Genomic DNA, 24135 nt, shown 5'->3' with positions numbered 1-24135 from the left:
CACACTTGCAGTTTGCCACTTGTAGAACAACAGTGAATGTAAAACACAATGTTTATAATTTTCTGATTGGTTTTTTCAGAACGAAAGGTCCCCTGCAGCACCGATTAGCATCACACACAATGCTAACAAGAGAACAGCACTCAAATTTTCATACCCCGTGCAGGAACTGATTTCTGATATTTGCACCACGGCTGGCGGCAGCTATGGGCAGGGGTGAGCTCAGCCCACCCAAAAGGACGTCTTGCCCACCCAATCAAAAGTTAAGAAAAAAAAATTTTTTTTGTTCAGCCAATGGAAAAATAGCACAGAAAATATCAGTACCGTTCCTAACTTCTGATTGGGTGGGCAGCCACGGGTTGAAACAGCTAGTTTCTCTGATGCAGTGTACTGCCAGTTGATTTAATTAGCGGTATTAAAGAGCATATTGCAGGTTGGAGGCCCCAGTGAATCAATGTGTAGGAAAATGATGCAGGAACTAGATGTTCATAAAAACATACTTATATATACACACTAGTGACTTCTGGAGTCGTTTTTTTGTGAGAGAATTTTACTTCGGCATCTAAAAAACACCAACCCGGAAGTGACGTAACAGAAGGGAGAGCGGTCAAGTTGAACAATAAGAAGAATGGATCTCAACGCTAGTTTTGACACAAAAGGTTGTAAATGTTTATGCAAACGCATATGACGGACCACATCCTTACCATTATGAGCCTGCTAGGCGTCCAAGAGACCAGGCACAGACCAGGGTTACAAGGAATAATGGTCAGAGGAGAGAAATTGAGTTGGTGTGAGGAGAACCAGTGGAGAACTGGGCAGGTGTCTTGGTGAGTGACCAGCGTTAGCTTATAGATATATCCACATTATATAATACCACTAACCTATTTAAAGACACTTAATTTAAAAAATAACGTATACAACCGAAATGTTTGGAGCAGTAATACTTACATAGCAATATAACATTTTATCTGTGTTCAGTAGATAGAGACAGAGACAGTAAATCAATGACACAGTCCTAACAGCTTCTGTTTCGCTCCAGAAAACGATGTCAGCTAGGCTATCAGCAAACAAATGGCTTAGCTATGCCCAGACGTCCTCAATAATAATAGTATTTTCCAAGAAATTACGAAAAATCGTTGACAACGTTTCGTTAGGTGCAGCGTCTTTTAATGCTACCCCAGAGTGTTCATATGTGAATGCGATGATGAGAAAAGATTTGGTTACGCTGACCTATAAAAGGCTAAAAGCAAAAATAGACATGTTATACATCGTTAGAAAGCTTATACTCTCACCTACTGAATATATGAATTGTCAATCAAGCCCGACTGTACTAAAAATGGCGACAACGCCGTAATCAACATGTGTGGTATGACGCACAGCTATTTTGGAAAGCACCCAGGCGTCACAAATGCGCGTATATTTCACAAACGGATTGTCCAAGACAATATATGACTACTCAGTCTCAAAAGCGACATGTCTACGCGTAAAACCAATGGTAAGGTTGTATGTTTACTCAATATTTAGTCACAGATATTGACTGTTGAATGAACAAGTATCTATGGGCGTTAGCTAACGATATTAACGCTGTGTTCACATCACAACATTGTAAAGTTTGCTATCATGTATCAGGCTATAACAAAACTAGTATTGGTTGTCTAATACCGGCAGGAGTATTTTGTAACAAATGCAGCAGTGAAGTCCCGTCTCTTCACCTGCACAAAACGCACCCAGGCACGAAAGCTAGTGTGCTCGATGTCCTGACAGGCTGGAGTTTGTGCTAACTGCACAAACACAATAATTTACCATGATGATACATGGTGAAATACAATACAAAACTACTGAAAAAAAACCAACTCACTATATCACGACCGCTAAGACTCACTACTACTGCACATTGGGCTAATATGACGCAACATTGAGAAAAAAAGGCGTTTTTAGGAGCTTTGCTCAAAACCGCCACTAGTTTTTCTGAATTTATGCCCTTATGTCTTGTAAAAATTATTCAAGCCTGCATTAACTTTTCAAATGGCCATTTACAGACAAGGTTAAGTATACATTTTGTAAAAAATTTTACCTGCAAGATGGTCTTTAATGTGACGAGAAGTGCTATATCAATTTAATGCATAACACGTGCCCACGCCCGCCAGCACCCCCCCCCCCCCCCCCCAAACAGACAGCATCCAACAGCCCCTCACCCTAATACAGCAGGCTAAAACCGGCCCTGATTTGCACTTGACAGCACTGCATCGCATCACCCCAATCTGTATAAGGCAAGGATATGCAAACTGCTTGTAATTATAAATGAGTTTCCACATCACACATGTATTGTTAGTGCTACGTTCATCACAGCTTCAATCATTTTGTGTGCTACACTGACTTGAGTGCTTATTCAGAGGTTAGCGAGCAATAGCTAATGTTTTCATTGAAACAAATCTGGTCCTCATGTTGCCAAGAACAGACTCCAAAGCTAGAATCAAAACTAGATATTGAAAGCTCTCTTATACCTGCACTAAGGAAGCAACTGAACACATTTGACTAATCAGAAACACCTGTGACGCTATTTGTCCCAAACATTATCACGCCCTAAAATGGGCTGAATATTTATATAAAGTGCTGTAATTTCTACATGGTGAAACCGAGAGGTATAAAAATGCTCTTAAATAAAAGCTGAGAATGTGCACTTTAACCACTTGTGAATTTCTTAATGGGGTTCCTAAACTGTTAAAAGGCAAAATCTTGGATAATATTACTGTTATTGAAACATCCTTTACATGGGGCTAATATAATGTATGAATTAAATAGTACCTGAACGGAGCCCTAATAAAGGATTAGTGCACATTTATTGGAGTTTAAATAAATAGTTATTGACTCATTAATGAGGGCTTAATTATCACTTAATATGTAGAATTCTAAGATAATGTGTAACCAATTTTGCTGTTACATTTTAGCCTTGCAAATTGATTGATAAATCAACTATAATAATTATGAATTAAATGTCATGTAAGTATGTCTTTAACTGAGTCATGCATACAGTTACTGTTTAAAGAACTAAAAGTCCCAGAATCCATGTACCTGAAACTGAAAAAGCCACTAACCTATTAGATATGTAAATTTACATAAAGTTGAATACAGCTGAGTGAACAGGCTAGTCTCTCTGTAATTGATTAATTGGCCTCTAAGTAATTTGACGGAAAGTAACATTTGACTCAAGAAATTAATCTTTCATGGAAGCACAAATTATGGATGTCAGAGTTGATCATAAAACACCACTTTTCATTAAAAAGATTTGAAAGTACATTTAGAAGTTAAGGGGGCTGGCTCACTGTTAAATCAGCCACTAACTCACCAGCAGCAATAGAGGCCAGGCGCACATAGTCATAGGTCTTCTCCACAGCTTCGTATGGGTAGCTTTCCACCAAGTTGTAACCTGGGAAGACATGGGCACAAGGTAGTGAGAATATTGTATGGTGAACCTTTTAGGAGTGAAGGTATAGTATGCTGTGGGGTATAATGTCCAAATCAAACCCATTTGAGGCCATAAAGTGTTCCCTAATATTAAGCCCATCCACCAGAATATTCACTTTTAAAATTGACACTGCTTAATTAATCAGCATATAGTCAATCGTAGATGTAGCTTATATAAGGTGGGGTAGAATATTCTTACATTCAGCATCCTTTATCCCTTCTATGTTTCGGTAACAGGCTGTGGATCCCAGGCCCTCCATAATAACAAAGCCAGAGTTCCCCCCTCCCCCAACACTTTTGACATGAGAAGTACACCACAGATTTTGATTCAACTCATAAATACAGCACAATTGACTCTTGAAAGCTTGGACCAAGAACCCTACTGTTGCGGGTGTCACTGGAAACCGCTTTTGTCTGAAAAAAGCACCTGGGAGCCAAAGAGAAAATATAGTTTTTATTCAGCCAGGAAATGGAGAAACTCCTAAATTAACTAACGTCAGGACATGTCGAGTTGCAGCTAGATTAGGTTTCTGGATTGATGTGCCCTGGACACACATCGCATTTGCTGGTACTTTGACCTCAGCTGCTGAGGACAGTGTTGCAGCAAGGTGAGTATCTGTGGAATGGAAGGTTATTGAGATTTTGGGGTAGTGACTTGTGGGTAGGTTGGTAGGTTACCACCCTAGTTACCAATATAGATTTCTGTTACAGGATTGAAGAATTCCAAAACACACATGCACAAGCATGCACGCATGTCTACTTTTTTGCTTTGGTGTGGCATGGGGGAAGGCTCTGATCGGTGGGTCTGGAGGCAGGTCCTGAATGTGATGTCAGCAAACAGGCTAGCCAAATGAAAAATCCCTCTTGCCCACTCGTGTTGGGCTTTTCAGTTCCTTGCAAGGACTTGGATCCTTCGATTCAGTTCACTGCGAATATATGTTCACAGATTAATTCAGTGCTGTCACTCGTGAACAACTTTAAGGACCTACAGCCATCATTTGTTCAGTAAATATTTTTTCAGTGATTCATCATGGCAGCAAGGGGAGCCCCAATTAGGGTCAAAGAGATCCAAGCAATTCCTGCCAAATAGAGTGAGAACAATCAAATGAACCAATCATTACATGGAGGGGATACAGTTAATTGTTCACTTCAAAGATTCCTTAAGAGCATAAAAATATGCAAACAAGCCTCCACTAAAACATACCAATTTTCAAAGCATCAAATCTTGAAATGTCTCCATGTGCAAAATTGTCTTCACATTACTTTCTGTAGGAAACCACTCAAAAGTAGTGTTTTCATTACGTGGGACAATTGGGTTAATTTACTGTACATATCTATTGCATTGTTTATATCTTTCTTAAATCCCAAGTTCTCTGAAATGTGTGCTCTCAGCCACCACAGTCCACCAGCTCAGCTGCCACAGTTAGACAAGGACAGAGCCAGTGACGCAGCTGGTACTAACAGAATGCATAAGATCAAACGGAGTTGTTACGAGTGAGTGAAATGTGGGAGATTCACCACTTGGGATGGTCCCTCAGGACAGCTTTTAACAGCCAAAAATAACTTTGAAACACCTTTTTTTGTTTTATGTAGTGACCCCATTTCTCTTAACATTGGTATTCACCTCCAATAGTCTGTTTCCAGTACAGCAAACAGAGAGCCAGCTGAGGCTATTGCTTGAAATTGGCCGTACGGATCAGAAGCTCTTGTTTTACAGTGTTGTCAATGCGTGTAGCAGCTTGGCAGGTCATGCAGCCGAGGCAGAAGCCCTTGGAGTATTTGTTCTTATTCTAACACTATTTATTTGATTTGGCCATGGATTTACCATTCATTTTAAGAGCCCCACCCCCCAGCCATGTTCCCTACATCTTTACTAATTGTGTTTCCAATGCAAAGTAACAACTGAGTGGATAACCAATCAGCTGTACTGTCTCACTGACCATGATATGGCTCTGTATGATATGAAAATTCTCTCGTGGCAGTTTATCATTCACCACTGGTTTACAGCTTGATATTTACTTCCTGACTAGCCCTGCCCCTAGTGGGGAGTCCCGCATGATGATTGGCTGTCAGCTCTCTTACCATGCAGCATGGACTGGTGCAGACTCCAGTAAATGCTGAGGCAGTTCTTCTCCCTCTTCATTCCCCTCTTACACTGGCAGCCATGCAGTGGGCTGGAAAGGAGCGCCGTCACGGCGTTGGCGCACTGACTGCGAGCACCAGGCCCCAGCTTCATGCTGCCGTCGCCTGCCACACACTGCCGCAGCGTGCGCAGGCGCGGGCTGCAGGTGTCGTCGCTGGAGCACATGTCTCCTGCGTGCAGGCAGTCCTTCCCCGTTGACAGAGCCACCTGCAGGATACCTGCGGAGTAAACCAGAAAGAGAGTGAGATAGCAGACTTCAAGATCCACCACAATAGTATAGCCTGGGTGCACTGAACTTATCCTGAAATTTGTAATTGAAATAAGCTCATTGAAATGGTGAATCGGTGACTGTACAAAGAAAATAATTTCTTTTTTTTTGGGGTGGGGATTCCATATTTTCTCTGCTAATTCCCAGTTCTAGTAGGACCTCTTCTCATCTATGACATTCACCACAATCCTGGAGGGTGAAGACTTAATTTGAACTGCTTGGTACCTCATTCCAACAAGGCAGCACATTGTGGTGCAGGGACGAGCCCCATGGCCTCAGATCAAAACCATACGTGCAACTGGGGATTGCGTCATTCTGAGTATGCGAGGGTTCAGTTATCATGCTACAGATATTTAGCAGACGTTCTTACCCGAAGCGAATTACACAGCTTTTGCATTTTTCCATAGTATCCATCTATACAACTGGGTATATACTGAAGCAATTCAGGCTTAAGTACCTTTCTCAAGGGCACAATGGCAGTTTCCTACCTACAGTGTAAAAATTGGTGCAAAACTATAACTGTGCTCAAACTGACCATTTGTAAATAGTGTTGGAAACACACATGCTTAGCTGCACTGTAGGTGATTTGTTTTGTGCTGGAGACACATGCTTTGGGCTGTCCACGGCTTGACTAATTCAGACTGGAGAAATGTATTTAGTCAGACAGGTTAAGTAACTGTCTCCATCATAGAGTCAAGTTCATCAGATAGGGGCAGGGTGGTTTATCAACCACTTGTATTTTCTCCCATATTTAAAAATTCTTCATTGTGGAGGTCATCCAATTTTGTGATATATTTATATATTTATTGGATGACTTCAAAGAGAATTTTGTGGAATTAAAGTGGCACTTCAGGCAATCATAAAGCACAACAATTTGCTTCAATTGCTGTAACTTTCAGTGGTAACATCACAGTAAGCATTTTTTTTTTGTCCAAAACAGAAATGATTATCAGTGCAGTTTGCTAGGCAATCTTTAAAAGAGAGGCAGGAAAACACCCTGGGCGGTCACTAATCCATTGCAGGGCAAACACACCACTCACTCACATACTCATACCTAGAGGCAGTTTAAACTATCCAATTAGCCTAACCTGCATGTCTTTGTACTGTGGGAGGAAACACCACCATACCACATCTACATAAATTCATAATTCTCCAAATTATTATTACAAATATGACCTGTGCATAAATCTGTGACTCCAGGCAGTGAAGAAATATAGTTAGTAGAAATGGCACAGTGGTGAACTGGTGTAACTTTTTAATAAAATGAATACATTTGCCGTCATGAAATGCATATGGGTGGCCGTGAGTGAGTTTTGGTAAAGCATATATAAGCGTAAGAAAACATTAGAGTAAAAGAGGAAATTATCCGCCTGAGGGCGAGGCGGGATTCATCCTTCAACCGGAGGTTTACCACTCTGTGACTTTGTTAGTGCAGCACCATGACATAGCTATGCAATGCGTGAAATATCATTAGCAAACCTGTCCGTGGTTTTGAAGAAGAACACAGGCCCTTAAGCACAGAAGAGCTCCCATTGAATCCATATGGCTTTGCAATATTGTAGCCGGTTAATAACTGAACATGCAGACGGTACGTCATAATGCAATGTATACGTTCGGTGAACGGCGGGTAGATATGGTGCAAAAGCAAGAATTGAGAAGTAGTAGACAATTATTAGTGAGGGTAAAAGCAGGTTAAAGAAACATGTTCCTAGCTGGGCTTGAACCTATGACCCCATGTTCCCAAAACTGTAGCCTTGCCCACTAGGCCAAAGGCAGACTAGCTGTTTAAACAGGAAATGTTTCAGAGTAAAAAGGTATGGGTATTTTGTGTGTGTATGCAGGTTTTTGATTGGGTCATGTAGGTGAAGATTTGGCTGGTGTCGGTAAAATGTCCAATGGGGAGACATTTTATTTGTGGGATAGGCGGCAGGAAAAATAAGAATGAGAAGAAGAAGAAGAAGAAGAAGAAGGAGAAAACGCAAAATCCCCGTAGTTTGGGGCTTTATTGTGTGGACATGTGAAGTTGTTTATGAATTCTGTCTGTTGAAATGGAGTGAGAATGTACAGAATTTAATGTTTTTAAGGGCTGAGTGTCTGTGGCTGTTGTGGTTATTTCTGTGGGGAACCCTGAAAAGTGCCAAACTCTCGGTGCTGTATAGGTATGGGGCATGCCCCCGCCAAGGCATAACTTGGCGGGATGGTATACCTGCCATCCCAATATATATATACATATATATATATATATATTCTTTTGCCCATTTTGTAAAAGGGAAAAATAGGAGAGAAGGGGTTTCTGTGTCATGTCGGAGATACTTTAAGTTCATGACAAATCATGTAATATATTTCAGAAGTGAGAAAGGAAATGACTATTCGAGTGGAACATTTTATTAGACTCAACAGAAATCTTACACTGGATGACATAAAATTCACTTCCACATTTTTTATGACATAACAATAGGTAAGTATACTTACATATAAGTATATAGGGGTTTCTGGGATGTTTTAATAGATTTTTTAAATGTATTAATTATGTTTCATGCTTCTGTGTTGTATACTTTCCAGTCTGCCTTTTTTGTTGTACCTCCTCGAAGAAGAAAATAGTAAAAGGTTTTGACTGCTCTACCTCTTATCCTTCATCATCCCACCCAGAGATTTTTTTCAATCGTTGTTCAAGAATTTATCATTAAAATCTCATTTTACACTGTACATTACATTACATTACAGGCATTTAGCAGACGCTCTTATCCAGAGCGACTTACACAACTTTTACATAGTATTTTACATTGTATCCATTTTATACAGTTGGATATATACTGAAGCAATTTCGGTTAAGTACCTTGCTCAAGGGTACAACGGCAGTGCCCTACCTGGGAATCGAACCAACAACCTTTCGGTTACAAGGGCAGGGGGAACAGGGCAGAGGGAAATCACACTTAAATCAAGTATAGAAAGTCAGCAAGCTCATTTTGTTAAGGATAAAGGAACTGTTTTCCAATTAATCAAAGTGATGAAAAATGCAATGCTGTGAAATATACTGTATTAGAGCATTGCTGAAAATTTTACAGGTTACTTTGCTTTCTATGAAAATGCATCAAATATGTACCTAATGGGTATTTAAAAAAAATCTATGCTCCACTGTCCCTTAAAATTGTACACTATGGGGGGAGTTGATGAATGTTTGAAAACTTAATCCAGAGAAAGAGTTTTGCTGGAAATACCAATCAAACTGACAGTGCTGATGTGGATTAATAAAAGGACCCATTAGCTGGACTTTTCAGAACAATTTCAGGAGAAAGTAGTTTCCTGGCAGGCCATAGCCACGGACTGTGATGCGGTACAGTGAGAGAACAACCTTATTCCATGGTAGTGATGCCTTTCCCTGACTCTATTACCTGAAGGAGGACCAGAGGAGTTTCCTCAACACTGACCTAGGCTGACAGCATGGTGACAGTCAACCAGTTACGTTAAGTTGGCCTAGAACCAAGGCAAGCCAAAACAAACCAGGTGTGTTTATCCTCTATGGTGAACCAAAGTCGGGATATCATTTTTCAGTGCTTAATCCTATTTTGATATTTGTAAAAATCTACAGTGGGTTTTTCAGTTAAGATCTAAACATTTCAGCACTGCACATTCATTGATGAACTGCTGTTATATGCTGATGACAACTTGGACACATCTCAGAACTTTTTTCTCTAACAAGGTTGTGCGAAATCCACAAGAGCAATATAGGCTGGTGTAGGCTATGCCTGCAAAGTTAAATTCTAAAGATTTCCAGGGTCAGTTGTACACAAACTGAAATGACCTGATAAAGGGTGGCCTGCCATATAGAGTGTCAGAGTGTCAGTTAAAATGTGCCTTTGAAGTGAACCGCAGAGACTCACACTCACTCACACCAGACTCCTACAAAGCTGCAGAAGTATCATTGTGTAGGCCAATTATGCTTTGCGGTTGCTATCCAACTATTGTAACAACTTGTTATAACAATCTTATTCCAAATGCTCTGAACTTGAGGTTGACACAATCCTTCCAAGCATCATGCCAGTAGTGCTGATAATGAGCCTGGGGCTTTCCAGGAATCTCTGTTGGTTTTGCACAGTTCCTGGACTGTTGGTGGATATGATGATTTTTGATCCATCTTTTGCTCATTTAGATGATTAGCCTTTTTTGAATGATATTGTTCATGCAGGGCTTAACATTAACTTGTTGGCACGCCAGCTACTGTGGCTAGTGGTTTTCAAAAGTCACTAACTACTCAGAATTTTCACCAGCCAAAATCCTCCCCATAAAGAAAGTTATAAATTTAGGTAATTGGACAATTTACCTGCATGCATTTGTTTGGGCATTGAGTAAACTGTGTGTGTGCGTGCGTGCGTGCGTGCGTGCGTGTGTGTGTGAGTAGAAAAATCTGAAATATCTAAAAAGCTGTCTTTTACAAAGCATGCTCTTCAAGATCGTTTAAAATCTTTGCCATGCATATTCTCCAAGTTTCTGTGCAGAGAACAAAGAGTACATATATCCACAATTTTAAAGTAGTAAAAACAGCTGTCCCAGGTTTTACTCGGTGCAGTTATCCAGCTAATTCAGTAATCCTGCTTCGTGAAATATTCCCCTGGCTATATCTGATGGTATTGAGCATTACATTCTATTCATTTAATAACGTTGACATTGAAGGTCTGCTGATGCACTTTTATTTGTGGTCAAACACTGGTCAAACTGAACACTGCAACACGCTTACTTTCTTATTTTCTTTTTTTGCAGCACTAAGTAAACTAAAGTGACTTTGAAATTTTCCGTGGTCAGAGTTCATGCTCCTTTAACGAAAAATTGTTGTTTTCTGTGTTTGGTGCTGTAATCATTGTCACATCTGTGTTTTCTGATCAGAACTAGAGAATCTTAATCGCCCTCCAGTGGTGTAGAGTGTCCTAAATGAACACTTTGAAGCCAAAATGAGTATATGTATACACATGCTTGTATGCGGGGCTGTGTTTGGCTGTTTGGCCGAGTTTTCCTTCTCCCACTGAGGAAACAAGAGTGAAAGGGCAAAGTGGATGGCCAATATGATGAGCACACACAGCGTACCCATTACTCGTGGCAGTTGTAGTATCATGTAGTATCACCACAAATTGATTTAACTATTTCAGATACATTTTGTAAACTACAAAATTCTTCTTTTTTCATAGAACACGCTACCAAAAAGGTTACCCGCCAAAGTGGCTAGTAACGAGTGGACGAGTTACACGGCACTGCCAAATTCTACATGCATTTGGCGGGTGGGGGGTGTTAATGTCAAACCCTGGATGCATCACAGCTAAAGACTGAATGTATACCCAGTTCTCAAGTGCTGCAGTGCACTTTGGGAAATCAATCAGTGCATATGTACACACATAATTAACTATTTGGACCAATTAAGGCAATGTAACTGGACGGAACAATAGTCAGAATACATACTAGCATGCATGCTGACAACCAGGAATTGAATTAAACACCCCCGGTCTCATCCTTTTTGATTCTGATAAACTGTAAGGGGGGAGCAATATGATTAGAGGGGTATGAGATGTCCACAGGGCAGGAATTCCTCCCTAACTACTAAAGCAGTCTGCTGCACAATTCTCTGATCTCATAAATGGGTCGTTTAATCCGCTGCTGTGATTCTCCCCATACTCAGCGGAGAAATGAGATCAGTGTGCGGAGATCGTGGCGATTGCGCTGCTGCCAAAGCCGAGCCGCCACGCTGGCAGTTCAAAGAATGGAAGCCAAGTGCGATTACAAGGATTAGCCCCCATCCTGTCATTCCGATTCATTCCACGTGCAAGCTCTTTATCCTCTTGATCGAAGCAGTTTCCTTCTCATACTCCATAGGCCACAATGCAGGATGCTGCCAACTTCCTGCCTTGAGGAATGGCTAATGTCAGTGCACAAGCTAGATTACATCACTTATTTCCTTAACTGACACCCTTATCCATGGTGTCTTACATAGTTCACTTCTTTCATTTTATACGTTTATACTGGATATTTACTTAAAGGACTATATGTACTAAAGGGAGAACATTTTGTTTATAACAAGTGTCCCTTAACAGAATCATGGAAAATCATGTTTGCTGTTTTTTTTAAATTTCATCTAAAATTAGCCCATTCAGACCCAAGAAACCAGGCGTACTGAATTAACTGTAAACTAAAGTGGTTGGTTTAATTGATTGATTAAGTGGCGAGCACAGCAAAAACGAGCACATTCTGTGTGAACTGGATTTAGCATGCTATAAATGTGTGACCCCAACAGATTACACTTCACAATAAAAGGCAGGTATATTTACTAGCCGATCAAACAGGACCACAAATGCAATTTATCACTCCATTCAAGGAGAACATAGGGGTAAAATAAATAAATAAAAATATGTGTGTCTGTTTTTTTACACTGAAGTTCATTTTTGACAGCACAAAAAAAAAATTCAAGTATTGAATATGACTCTTCCCCTTACGTAGTTTAGGATATACAGTCGGGTGTCCCCAAACAGTCCCAGTGACCTAACTGTGACCCACTGCAGTATACCAAACCCCCAGCCCTCAGATGCAATATATCCCCAGTGCCTGAACTATTACTCTCCACTGTACAGCTACTGTGATCTGAAAAGGTCCTTGGCTGAAATGTATTGCCTTTCTCTGTCGTTTGTACCAACACCAGCCTTGTCCGGAGTGCTCATATGAGTAGTACATTTTAAGGTGCAGTATGGGCAGATAATCTGCCCTAAACAGTCCCCTGAGTCATCCCCCACCAAAGCCTTAGGCCATGGTAAGCAGACTATCTGGGCTCATGGAAAGTTAAACGAAACAGTTAAATAGCGAATGCTCTCCTGGAGCACTCAATTGCATTTGAAATGCAACAGGGTATGAAATGAAAAACACAACCCCCGTCTTGTTTACCTACATGCTGCTAATAATTTGTGGCACCAGTAATCTTGAAAGATGCTAGTTTTCCAAGTTCTCTTGTCTTATTATCACTTTTTCAGAAGTTATTGCGCCAAGCTTGTGGGATGTCTTTTCAGACAAAGGCTGCGCACCCCAGGCACTGGCAGATAAGTGAATCTACACCTTTCTGTAGTCTCTTTTCTGCAGTCAAATTAAATGAATGTGTGGCAAAATTATCCCAACTGTTCTGTTTTGCAGTTTCCCCTTGTACCCCAAACTAAGGCCCTACACTCACTGTGGCTCATGTACAGTATTTAAGTAATACAGCATTGCTCTTAAACTCATGGATCGTATGTCTGTTTGGAAGCTTTTGTGCTGACACAAGTTATGCTCACCCGTGGCTGTTCAATGGCATGTCTTGACAATACACTAGACTTCATTGTATTGACATCCCTAATGATCTTGTGGTCTTGCCTGGCCAGAAGCCCCATGGACAGTGCTTAATTGGTTGTACAGTAAACTAGGGTGGGAATTGGTAGGGTTATTCTAGTGTCCTGTCGGGCTCCTGCAGTCTACCTGCGCCAGCTGCACATGAATGGAACTCTTTGAAGCAATATGCTATGCAGCTAGTGGACATCAATGTGCTAGGAAGTGGCTGTAGGTGGTAAAAGAGGCACAAGCATGCTTGCCTGAACTTTATTGAATTGACCGAGGAAACTGGGGAGATGTGACAGGCTTACTAATGTAAGGCCATGGTTAAAGAGCTCCATCTTTACAGTGTTTCTGTACCGTGAGCAGATACCTGGAAACAGCCAGCCGACACTAGAATTAAGCCTTTAACTTGTTAATTTCTAGGATAAACTATGACTGGGTTATTACTCTAACTTACAATACAGCACTGCTTAGCTATCGCTTTTAAAACTCCCTGGAGAGCTATCTATCTTATATCCAACAAAAATACCAGAACACTGCTGCCTCTTCTACACACCTTCTTTCTCTCTCTTCACACACTTTGTGTCACCCTCTCTCATCCTCAACTTATGGAAGCCTTCTCAGTGCACACAGTATTTAAATGGGTACAGAAGTTTAATCTCACATCTTACACTAATATGACTGGACTTTAAAAATAGGGAGAGAAGAGAAAATCAGGGATAAAAATCAAATCAAAATCTTTCCCACCTCATAGCTGGGTCATTACCATAGCAGCAGTCTATGCCTTCCTGGCATAACACAGTCATCAGTTGTAACTAATATACATATGTTTATATCAATTAGAAAGTCTATTGCAGTTTGCCCTCTGCTTCTTTAAAAGGGAAACTATCATTTTAAAAAAGGCACTAAAAAGACATTAAAAGATACTGTCATGTGAAGGACTGCCTATTCCAGTAAAAAAAAAATAATGAATCATTTGGAAGTAGCGTCTTATTTGTACTTACAATTAATCGGATATGTTCTAGGGAAGACATCTATAAATGTCTAAAATCCCAAGTTCAACAATTTAACCAAATTTGGCCATATGGTATTGAATTTGCAACACACCAGTGACCTTAAGAAGTCTTTGAAAGAATTTCAAATGCATCACTCAGTAAATGCATCCAAATACATTCTATATATTTTTCTTTTCTCACATCAAAATTAATTTCTCACAGTTAAAAAGTCTATCTACTGCAGTGTGAGGGCCCAAAGTCCCCTCCAAACACCATTTGCTTTTGCCTTTTGAGTATCAGATCCTTTTGTGAATACTTCTCACAGGTTCCAGGTTCGAGTCCCAGATGGGGACCTCTCCCCAGTAAAAAAAATTAAGCAATGCTGTTTCACATTATGACTGTCCATCCATTCCTCTGGACAGCAGCAAGAGGGATCAGGTTCAGTGTGATAGCCACTAAGGTTTCAGTGACACAGGCCACGGGAGTCACATGGCGATCACTGCATGGCCTGATTAGTCAATGCAAGTCAATGCGCTCCTGCAATCTGATGCATGGACTCTTTTACTCTGTCCTCATCCATCTCAAGGGCGAATACCCTTGCCGGGAGTGGAGCTGTGTCCACTTAATTGCTGATTAAGGGATGACGCTAATTGGTGCCTGTGCTTGCATTGATATAAATAGATGAACTTGACAGGATCCTCCATGAAGCTAATGCTCTGTGATGAGGAGGGGGCTGACCCCTGTTTGAAAGGGAAATTAAGTAAAGCACACTGCAAATAATTCAATTTAAAAAGCAGGTTATTCCTACTGAAGGAACCATATTTTTTTACATGCAATGATTATAGTATCTGATGAAAAACATGTTTTCAACGTAAAAAAAATGCCAAGTGACTCACACATACAAAGCACAATCTATAAGTCTTTAATTCATTTTGTTCAAGTATAAAAAGTGCTGTTTTTTCTATATGCTGAAGCCAAAATATCCTTCAATAAAATCTGAGAAGCATATATGAATTGATTGATTACAAATGTAATATTATGGAGTACAAAGCCAAACCGAGAAAAAATATTGTTTTGTCCCAAACAATATGGATATCACTGTATATATAGTTGTCTATACATATTTTTTAGCTGTACTTTCCATATATTTTACTGCTAAATGAACAACCTGGGAAAAAGCATCGTCTGACAGGAATGTATTTCTAAATCAGCCTTTCTAGGGCCATTGACTTAGTGTGCAATTAGTAAGCATAACTCACTTCAACTGTCCATTGATTTTTTTATGAGAAAAAAAATCAAATGGTGTTTCACATGTAATTAGGTATGCATGTTAAATGATCCCATTAAATTACTGTTTAAAAAAACCCGCCAAAGGCACCATTTTTCTATTCATGAGATTATATTATACATAAAATGTATTCTACTGTGTCCAGTGGAGACTGGACACAGTAGAATATCCCTTCGTGGTTGATAGTCCTGTCCCCTCCCACAATCTGGATGACAATGAAAAAGGCAAGTTGCTGGATGCTCCATCCACATGAACTACAGCAGGCAGAAAAGACAGTATTCAGGTTTGAATGGGAATCAATTAGATTTCTTGCATCACAATCAATCTGCTTTTGGCACACAAGCTAAACAAGTCATAGTTTTTGAAATAACTGATTAATAATGCCTAGACAATCAAGAAAGTGTTCTGATGACAAATCAAACATGACAATACATTTGTGAAAAAAATCTTTTTAAATGGCAGAATCCCCATTTTGCACTGTGCTTCCTCATGAATATTTATGAAGTACATTTGACATTTGTTTTGGAAGCCAGATTTAATTTAAACTAGCGCTTAAAAGCAAGCAAAATCATTGTTTTGCTTTATTCTCTTGTACTGCTTAAATATTCATGCAAATATTAATTTATTAAGGTTGTTCAGTATCAGCATATGTTATAGTCTATGTCCTAATGGCGGTGGTGGTAAAAGTACTCAAAAGTCTCCAAGTATCTGGGTTTTAATGTACTCAAGTTTTCACATTTCTACCAAGAAACATACATTCATTCATGCAACAGAAAGGCTGGGCAGCTAGATACATACATACTGATACAAATTGGACATATTGAGGCGTATTCACTCAATCTTGACTCTTAGAAACCCATTCACACATATGTTTGGCCTGTCCATGTACTGTATGCTTATACACACAGGGCCAAGTGACTTGCAACAATTTAAAAAACATTGGGTAGCATTACTTTGGAATACAGCTTCTTTAATTTTGGTGAGATATTGTTTGTAGTACAGTAACTTGGCGTCATTTCGATATCAATACTTTTAAAGGCAGGCCCAGATTTAGCCAGTTTGAATGAATGAGTTATAGACTGTGCTTTGTATGTCTGAGTAACTTGGCATTTTTGTACGTTGAAAACGTTTTTTATGATATTTAGCTTACGTTGATGTGCTTCCTGAAATTTGATGGCACCTATTTCCTTGGGTTGTGGCAAATGAAGTAGACACGCCATATTGAGTCGTTTTGTATGCCAACAAAGGTAAACATTTAAATAAGGCCATGAATGGTCATCAGTGCACTGGCACTGGAAATGGTGGGTTATTTCATTGCTCTCATTAGCCACATCCACTTCTGCCATTTCAAAGTCTCTGGCTACTAACTTTGAACTTATCAGTGACTTTTAGCTGCTAAACTGACAGCGCAGCATACATTCCATGGCAAGTCAAGTCAGTGTACACCATATACAGTTAGTGTACAAAATGGCACACAATCTCAATTACAGTAAGTCCTACCAACGCTACTTCTCGGCTAATAATATAATGCCCTGTAGGTGGTGGTATCACCCTTTTTCAGCCACCAAATAATTTTTATACGAGGGGGGGAAATGAGTGTGCATGTTTTTACCAAATTATACCAGCCAATCGAAAGAAAATTTGGCTGACGACCAACCATATGAAATGTAACAAATAATGACAGAAATGTATTTGAGTAAAAAGTACAACATTTCTTGAAGTGAAACATGCTAATATTGTTTATACTCAGCAAATGTACAAAGTCGCCAAAAGCACAGGTTTTTAAACTGTTCTGTCTGTAACGCGGCAGGCTTATTTCAGGAGTTTTGCAATATCTCCCAAAGACATGGACTTAACCAAAGTTGGGTATTTTTAAAATTTATGACAAAAACTGAGCACCCCATGGAAAATTACTAGCGAGAGCCATCTATTCAAACAATAGATGAACTGGCATTGCTGCAGGTCCTGAGGGAATTATGATAAAATGGAGGCCATTTTACCATACCAGATCTAGCCATGTTTACTTCACACAAGCTCAGAAAAGTCTGCTGGTTTACCCACATGTTCTGACATGGGCACTCTAGCATTCTGATATCCCCCCTCCACCAGTGCCTCATAAAATACATCATCAATGCAAATAAGTGGCTGTAATAGACATAACAGAAAGCCAATGCACATGTACCAGTGGGTGTAGCTAATTATTCGTGCTGGTAATCAATTTTCAGGATTCAGTTAAGTTCTCAATTATCTGGCTGCATAAATTAGTGACAAATTAGGTGATCAGTTATCCAGGCACAGAAACCTAATAGCCAGAAAGAGTGGATTGTGGATTGATGTTAGGAGCTGTGCTGTCTCTGTGGGTCTCCGATTTCCCTGCAAATTCTCTCCCTGTTATTCATCATTTTGATCTGATTTAAAAAAATATATAACTGTAACATATATCTATAACACATACTCTGTTAATTTTGGTAGGGCACTGCTGCCACAGTGAAGAAATGGTTTTCCTCTTAATATCTCTTTATAACAAGAAAGTCTTCTCATTATAATGAGAAACTTTACCCATTGTAACAAGACATTGAAATTCTCATTACAATGTATACCAAAGTATCTTGTTATAATGAGAAGATTTCTTATATCATTATAACAAGAAAATATAGTGTTTTGAAGCGAGGGTGGTATGGTGATTACTCATCAAAAAGAGCAATTTATTGACATCTCCAGGTAAGATATTACACCCCTGGAGCATTTTCTTCTGGGATTACAAACAACTATTCTCACACTGAAATATTTTTTTTGATAGCTACTGCTATCAATGCACCTAGCTGCAATCAAAAATGATACACAGAATTTGTTTAGTGAAGGCCAATAACTTGGAGGGTCTGACTGACTATGAAGATTATATGGGGGTTTTATTGCATCAGAAATAAATAAATAAATGTAACTGATCCACAAATAAATGTAGCTGATGGACACGTAAATGTAGCTGATGAACAAATAAATGCAGCTGATCCACAAATAAATGCAGTGAATCCACAAATAAATGCAACTGATCCACAAATAATGCATGTTTTTAAATGTGAACCCCGCTCATTTTTTTTGTGAAACAATCGTCACAGCACCATTTGCAAAAAAAAAAAAAAAAAAAAATCCACAAAGTCTAGACCAATCAGATTTTATGACATTATTTTGCTAACGCCCACATTACTTCAACCAATCACAGAACGCAAATACTTCAGGTTTGTATAGTGTAGCGACAAGACTCGCTCGGTTGGGAAGGCTGCTGTAATGGCTATCTCTTTGGTCAATGAATGAGGCTTTCAAATCTTGAACCATCATTTTTTATTTGTACTATGCCATTAAATTTGGAGAGGGGCTGACAAAGAAAAAAAAAACATATGGTTAACATGGCTGCTCGTAAAGTCTTTCAACACAAATTCTTATAATAAATCTGTAAATGGTTTCACAAATCTGTAGAACAGATTCACAAATATATAAATGGTTTCACATATCTGTAGATTGGATTTACAAATCTGTAAATTAATGTGCAAATACACGCAAGAACAGTTGCAAACTTGTACAACTAGAGAAAAGACAAGTGAAAGTCTTTCAGATATGCCATTACAACATCTCAAATGCTATCCTGTATATCATCTGTTTATTTGTACACTTGTGTCTTCAACTTCCAATCAGAGCCTTGGGGGAGGGACGACAGATGTATGGCAAGTGTATAGCCAATCAGAAGAGCAGTTTTGAGTGACTTTTTCCTGTTGTTTTTTTCCATTGATATCCTGGACCACATCATGCTCCTTGCTGCATAAGTTATTAATAGTGGATTTGGTTAATGTTTGCTCAAATTTGGCAGGATAGCCAGCTAGTTAATTAATGTTACTGAACATCCATTAAGCCAGTGAGTTCAGATAATGTAATAAATAAATAAATAAATAATCATTTTATTAATCATTCCCTTTCAACAGAACTTTCAACAGAGATTCCACAAGCTTTTCATTGAATTATACAGTAGCCTATACTTAATGTAAAGCACATTGCAAGCCAACAAGCTGAGAAGCTGGCAATCTGTTACTGCAGCTAAGGTCAATTCCTCTCACTAATTCAATCATAAATGCTAGCAAGCCAGATACCTAAATAAAGGTGATTTATACGGAATACCCTTTCCTAGATTCCAAAGAATGCAGCATAAATTAATATTGTTCTATATCGCCCGTTACATGATGTTGTTCAAACTCTGATAGAATGTAGAATTATGACAGAACATGGTGGTTCTCCCCACGTGAGCTCCTGGCCTTTTTGAGTTTTTTATTTTAGAATTTGGGTATAGATGACTTCACTTCTTAAAAATAAAGTAATGGCAGTACAGCATCACCCAAATCCATTTGTCTGATTGGTTAGAAAAGTTTGCTAATCTTTTTCTTAAGGTTCACTAAAACATTTGGTGCAGTTGTAAGTGGGTATGCTGACTTGTCTTTGCTCTAGTTGTACAAGTTTACAACTGTTCTTGTATGTAGTCTCAAATTTATTTATATAATTGTAAAACCATTTACTGATTTGTGAATCCGTTTCCAGATTTGTGAAACCATTTCCAGATTTGTGAATTCATTTACAGATTTGTGAATCTGTAAATTAATGTGAGTTGTGGTCATGGTAATTGCTGGCGTATTGCAATTTTTTTGCAACTGAAAGTGTTCGCATTATGACCAACCAAAACCTGGTCTTAAATTGCATCGCAGTTTCATTGCTATTTTAAGGGCACAATATTAAGACAGAAATGTGCACTTGCATAGATGCATACACCACGTGTGCAAACCATCCTGTCTTATACACAACCTTAAATAAAAATATCAATTTCAATGTGAAATATGTGTATTGTGTATATAAAAATACCCAATAAAAAGTACAAGTCATAATTTATGGTGATAGTATGTATCCGAATTAGACAATTGTAACGGAGGGGTGGCTGTTAGACAATGGCTATCCATTAAAGAAACGGCTGATGGCATGTATAGTGTGTGTGAATTGTCATTTAATCAAAACTCACAAAAATATGCACTGTAGTCTAACAGAGAGAATGTCTGAAGTACTGAAAATTTAGAAGCTTAAGTGAGGTGGAATATTACAATACAGCCCTTAGAAGGTCTGAATATTCTTTGTGGAATGTGCGTTGCATGACAGTGTCAAAAGTCATAAAATAAATGACTTCAGAAAGCATGATGGTGAACTGCATGTGTCAGTGCCAACTAATGAAATAAGATACTGTACACCAGCAACACAGGTGAGAAGGTTTCAGCTGACAGAAGAGCTGCTTCATCCATTGGCTGGTAAGCAGACAGAATGGTTTATTTGAGTGAAATGCATCCAAAATTTTGTCCAGTGAATATTGCATTTATTTGGACATTGTAAATCACCTTAACACTTTTCCAAATACAGGGATTCACTGTGCATGACACATTTTTTGTGCATGACACATCTCGATACGATTTTTTTTTTTTTTTTTAAACAAAGAATACATTCTAATTTCACCATTTTAAAACAATTTTAACCCTATTCTTTATTCTTCACAGTTTATAAATTACAGTGACAATTACAATTAATTGACAATTATAATTAAAACCCTGCTGATTTCACCTGTTACCCAATAACTAAACAAAATGATTTTAAAGAGAACTAAAAGTCTAATTAAGAAAAACAAACCTTTTTAAAAAAATCATAAACAAAAACAAATTTGCACCACATTATGCAATTAACTCTGAGAATTTTAATGGACTGGAGCACAAGCAGGTTTTATTTCTCTGAGGTAAATCTATCATCTCGAAATCCACCATTATATTAGCAATACGCCAATGTAGGTGGGTGTGGGTGTGGCTCAGCTGAGGGAGAGGCAGGTGGGAACAGGGCTGGGAGGGAGTTAATTAGCACAGGTGTTCCTGGTCACTAGTTGCTCGGCCAGGAATGAGTCAATTAGCACAGGTGTTCAGTGTCACTAATTACTCTCTCCCTATATATGCAGTAGCGGCTGGGCCTGTCATGAGAGAAGACAAACACACTGTGTGGAGAGCAGCAGCAGCACAGTAAAAACAGCTGAACCGGGCATCTTTGTGTATTTAAACACGGTGGTTTGATTGGTGTTTGCGTGTATGCACAATAAAAGTGAATTATTCCTGCAACTTTGGTGTTCACTGTCAGTTTGTGCTGATTAAAGAACCTGCGGTGGCTGAAGATTGCCACAGCCAACATGCAAATGCCGGTGGCTTTAAAGGGAATGGAAGATGACCACTGATTGGTTTATCACGTTACACCCAAGATACACCTATTAAGCCTCTAAGTTCAGAAATTTTGAACCGCACACCTTACTTTGCGGTCCAAATATTTGTCATTAAACTAGCAAAAGTTGATCTGGCCATTCCCTAAATTCACTTGTGCTTTTGACCATGAGCTTTTGACCATGAGCTTAAGAGTAAGATTGTTAAAGTAGAGCTCTAAATTTGAACATATGCTCTTATCCTTTGTGAAAACCATCCCTTTAAAATTGGGTTAAAGGGTACAGCAGCAGTGGAGCTTCAGAAGAAAGGGTCCCAAAAGGCTCCTCTGTGCCTCCATAGAGGAACCCTATCTAGTTTAAGGGTTCTTTGCTGGTCAGAAAAGTTTCAATCGAGGAGCTTTCACGCCTAACATAGAGGGTTCCATAAGGAAGTATAATGGGTTCCCCTTTGAAGACAAGCCAATGAACCCTTTCAGAACAACCTTTTTTTTAAGTGTGGTACACAATGTCTTCAGGCTTGCAAGCTTACAGCTATAAGTGTGGGGCTTTTCCCGCTACACATCACTGCTGGCTGAGTTGACAAGCATTATATTCTGAGTCATATTCATTCCTGACAGATTTCATTAACATCATGCCTGTTTTCTTCTTCCCGCAGAGAGGATGCTCTTAAAATATGGAGCTACACCATGGAAAATGACATATTCAGTCTCTGCAAACACTTTTCATTTTGTTTTTTGGGGTTTGAATCATCTTGTAATGTCAATCAACAAGATGCCTAGAAGCATGCAGCTGAATGCAGTCCTGTCTTGCGGCAGACCTGCCCACAACACACAACTGGAACACAAGCACACATATGCACAGTTGTTCTGGGTCTGACCTATGTGACCTCTACTTCTGCTTAGCTCTCTGAAGGTCATTTCTTCACGGGCTCACCTGAATGATTTAAAGTGGCTATTCTGCATCAGGAGGAAGAAAGGAATATGAACAAACCACACTGGATAAAGGTACTCATGCTTGTTGAGATTTGCAATGACGTATTCCAAGCATTACGGTCATCTTCAGGCAGTGATGAGTGTCTGAGCTGCAACCCTGCCTTTGAAGATCTGGAAAAGCGAGCAGCAGGTAAGGTAACCACTGGAGACCAAGAGGAAGCATGAAAGGAGTGGATTGACCTGAATAACAAATAAAGGGACCATGCCGGTTACATCACTCAAAGGCAAACTTCCATGAAAATGTATTTGTTGTGTTTGTGTGAAAGTAGCTATTGCTATATACATTTTCTACTAGTGTAGAGCACTTATTGTGCAGGTTTTGTCATGCATAGTGTGACCTTACATGGATTGCTTGTCTCTTTATGTTGGGTTTACATTTTTGCCTCTTTGCCCATAACTCCACCATTTTTATTTTACATGCCTATTACTGCAACATCCTCACACTAGCTTTATACTTTCCCTTTGAGCCTTTATGTTGGGTGCTTGTCTGTGGATGCGTGGTTATGCATATATGCATTCTTACATTGCTTTGTGCACAGCTACGGTGCATGAATGCGCACGCATGCCTGCATGCGTATTTCTGTATGTACGCCTACTTGTCTCTGTGTGATACATACAATTGTGTGTGCATAAACACATCTGTGTGTATGAATCTCTGTGTGTCTGTGCGTGCCTACAGTACATGTGTTCTGCTTGGGTTCCATCATCACTTAATTCAGCACCTATGTAACAGTCATTGTTTATGCAGAGTTTTATTCAAGCGATTAAAATGTTGTCAAAAATGAAAGCCATCATTATGTTCACGACCGCTTCGCCATTCCGTGGCTGTGTGCCAGCAAGTCAGTTAAGGCCTCGACAGTTTGCATGCAAGTAACCCTATTAAGGAACAAGGCAGCGAGAGAGCCCACCACTGTAGTCCATTAACGACCCTGTGGGTGCTCCACGTGTTCAGTGCTTACCATTAGCATACTCAATACAGGGAGGTAATGCAAATGAAACAGAGTGGAGCTGTCACAGTCCATTGACAGCTTAGAAACTTTTTAAATTAGATTTTTTGGGCTGTGCAAGCACACAAACATGTACAATACATACAAAACTATATTACTATATTATTTTAACAAAATATTACAAATGATAGTGTTCCTACTGGAAGAAATGACCTGAAATAAACAAGGTGCAATGCAAGAAAAGCATGCACAATCTGAGAAAATTTGAGTCAACCTATCTGCAATGCGCTATCGCCAAGTAAGGAAAATATAATTTGTCTCTCACATTTTTTGCTAGTTCCAGCAAGTGCAGACCTCACTAGGTTACACAGTGTGTTGCCATGTGGATATGGCTGCTGTCAGCTGTGCCTGTCCCTCCTCCTCAGCTGGGG

General features: G+C 39.3%; 1 protein-coding gene across 1 annotated transcript in view; it reads right to left on the bottom strand.

The window, feature by feature from the left end:
* Positions 1 to 24135, bottom strand: part of gfra4b (GDNF family receptor alpha 4b) — a 188467-nt gene that overhangs the window by 22084 nt on the left and 142248 nt on the right. Inside the window, exons 2-3 of the mRNA XM_035424732.1 lie at positions 5545 to 5823; positions 3344 to 3424 (exon numbers count right to left, since the gene is read on the bottom strand). Coding sequence (XP_035280623.1) covers positions 3344 to 3424; positions 5545 to 5823 — 360 coding nt within the window. The remainder of the gene's footprint in view (positions 1 to 3343; positions 3425 to 5544; positions 5824 to 24135) is intronic.

Source organism: Anguilla anguilla, chromosome 7 (genome assembly GCF_013347855.1).
Source record: "Anguilla anguilla isolate fAngAng1 chromosome 7, fAngAng1.pri, whole genome shotgun sequence".
NCBI lineage: Eukaryota > Metazoa > Chordata > Actinopteri > Anguilliformes > Anguillidae > Anguilla > Anguilla anguilla.
The sequence above is the reverse complement of the archived record's forward strand: the minus strand, read 5'-3'. Positions and strand labels throughout refer to the sequence as shown.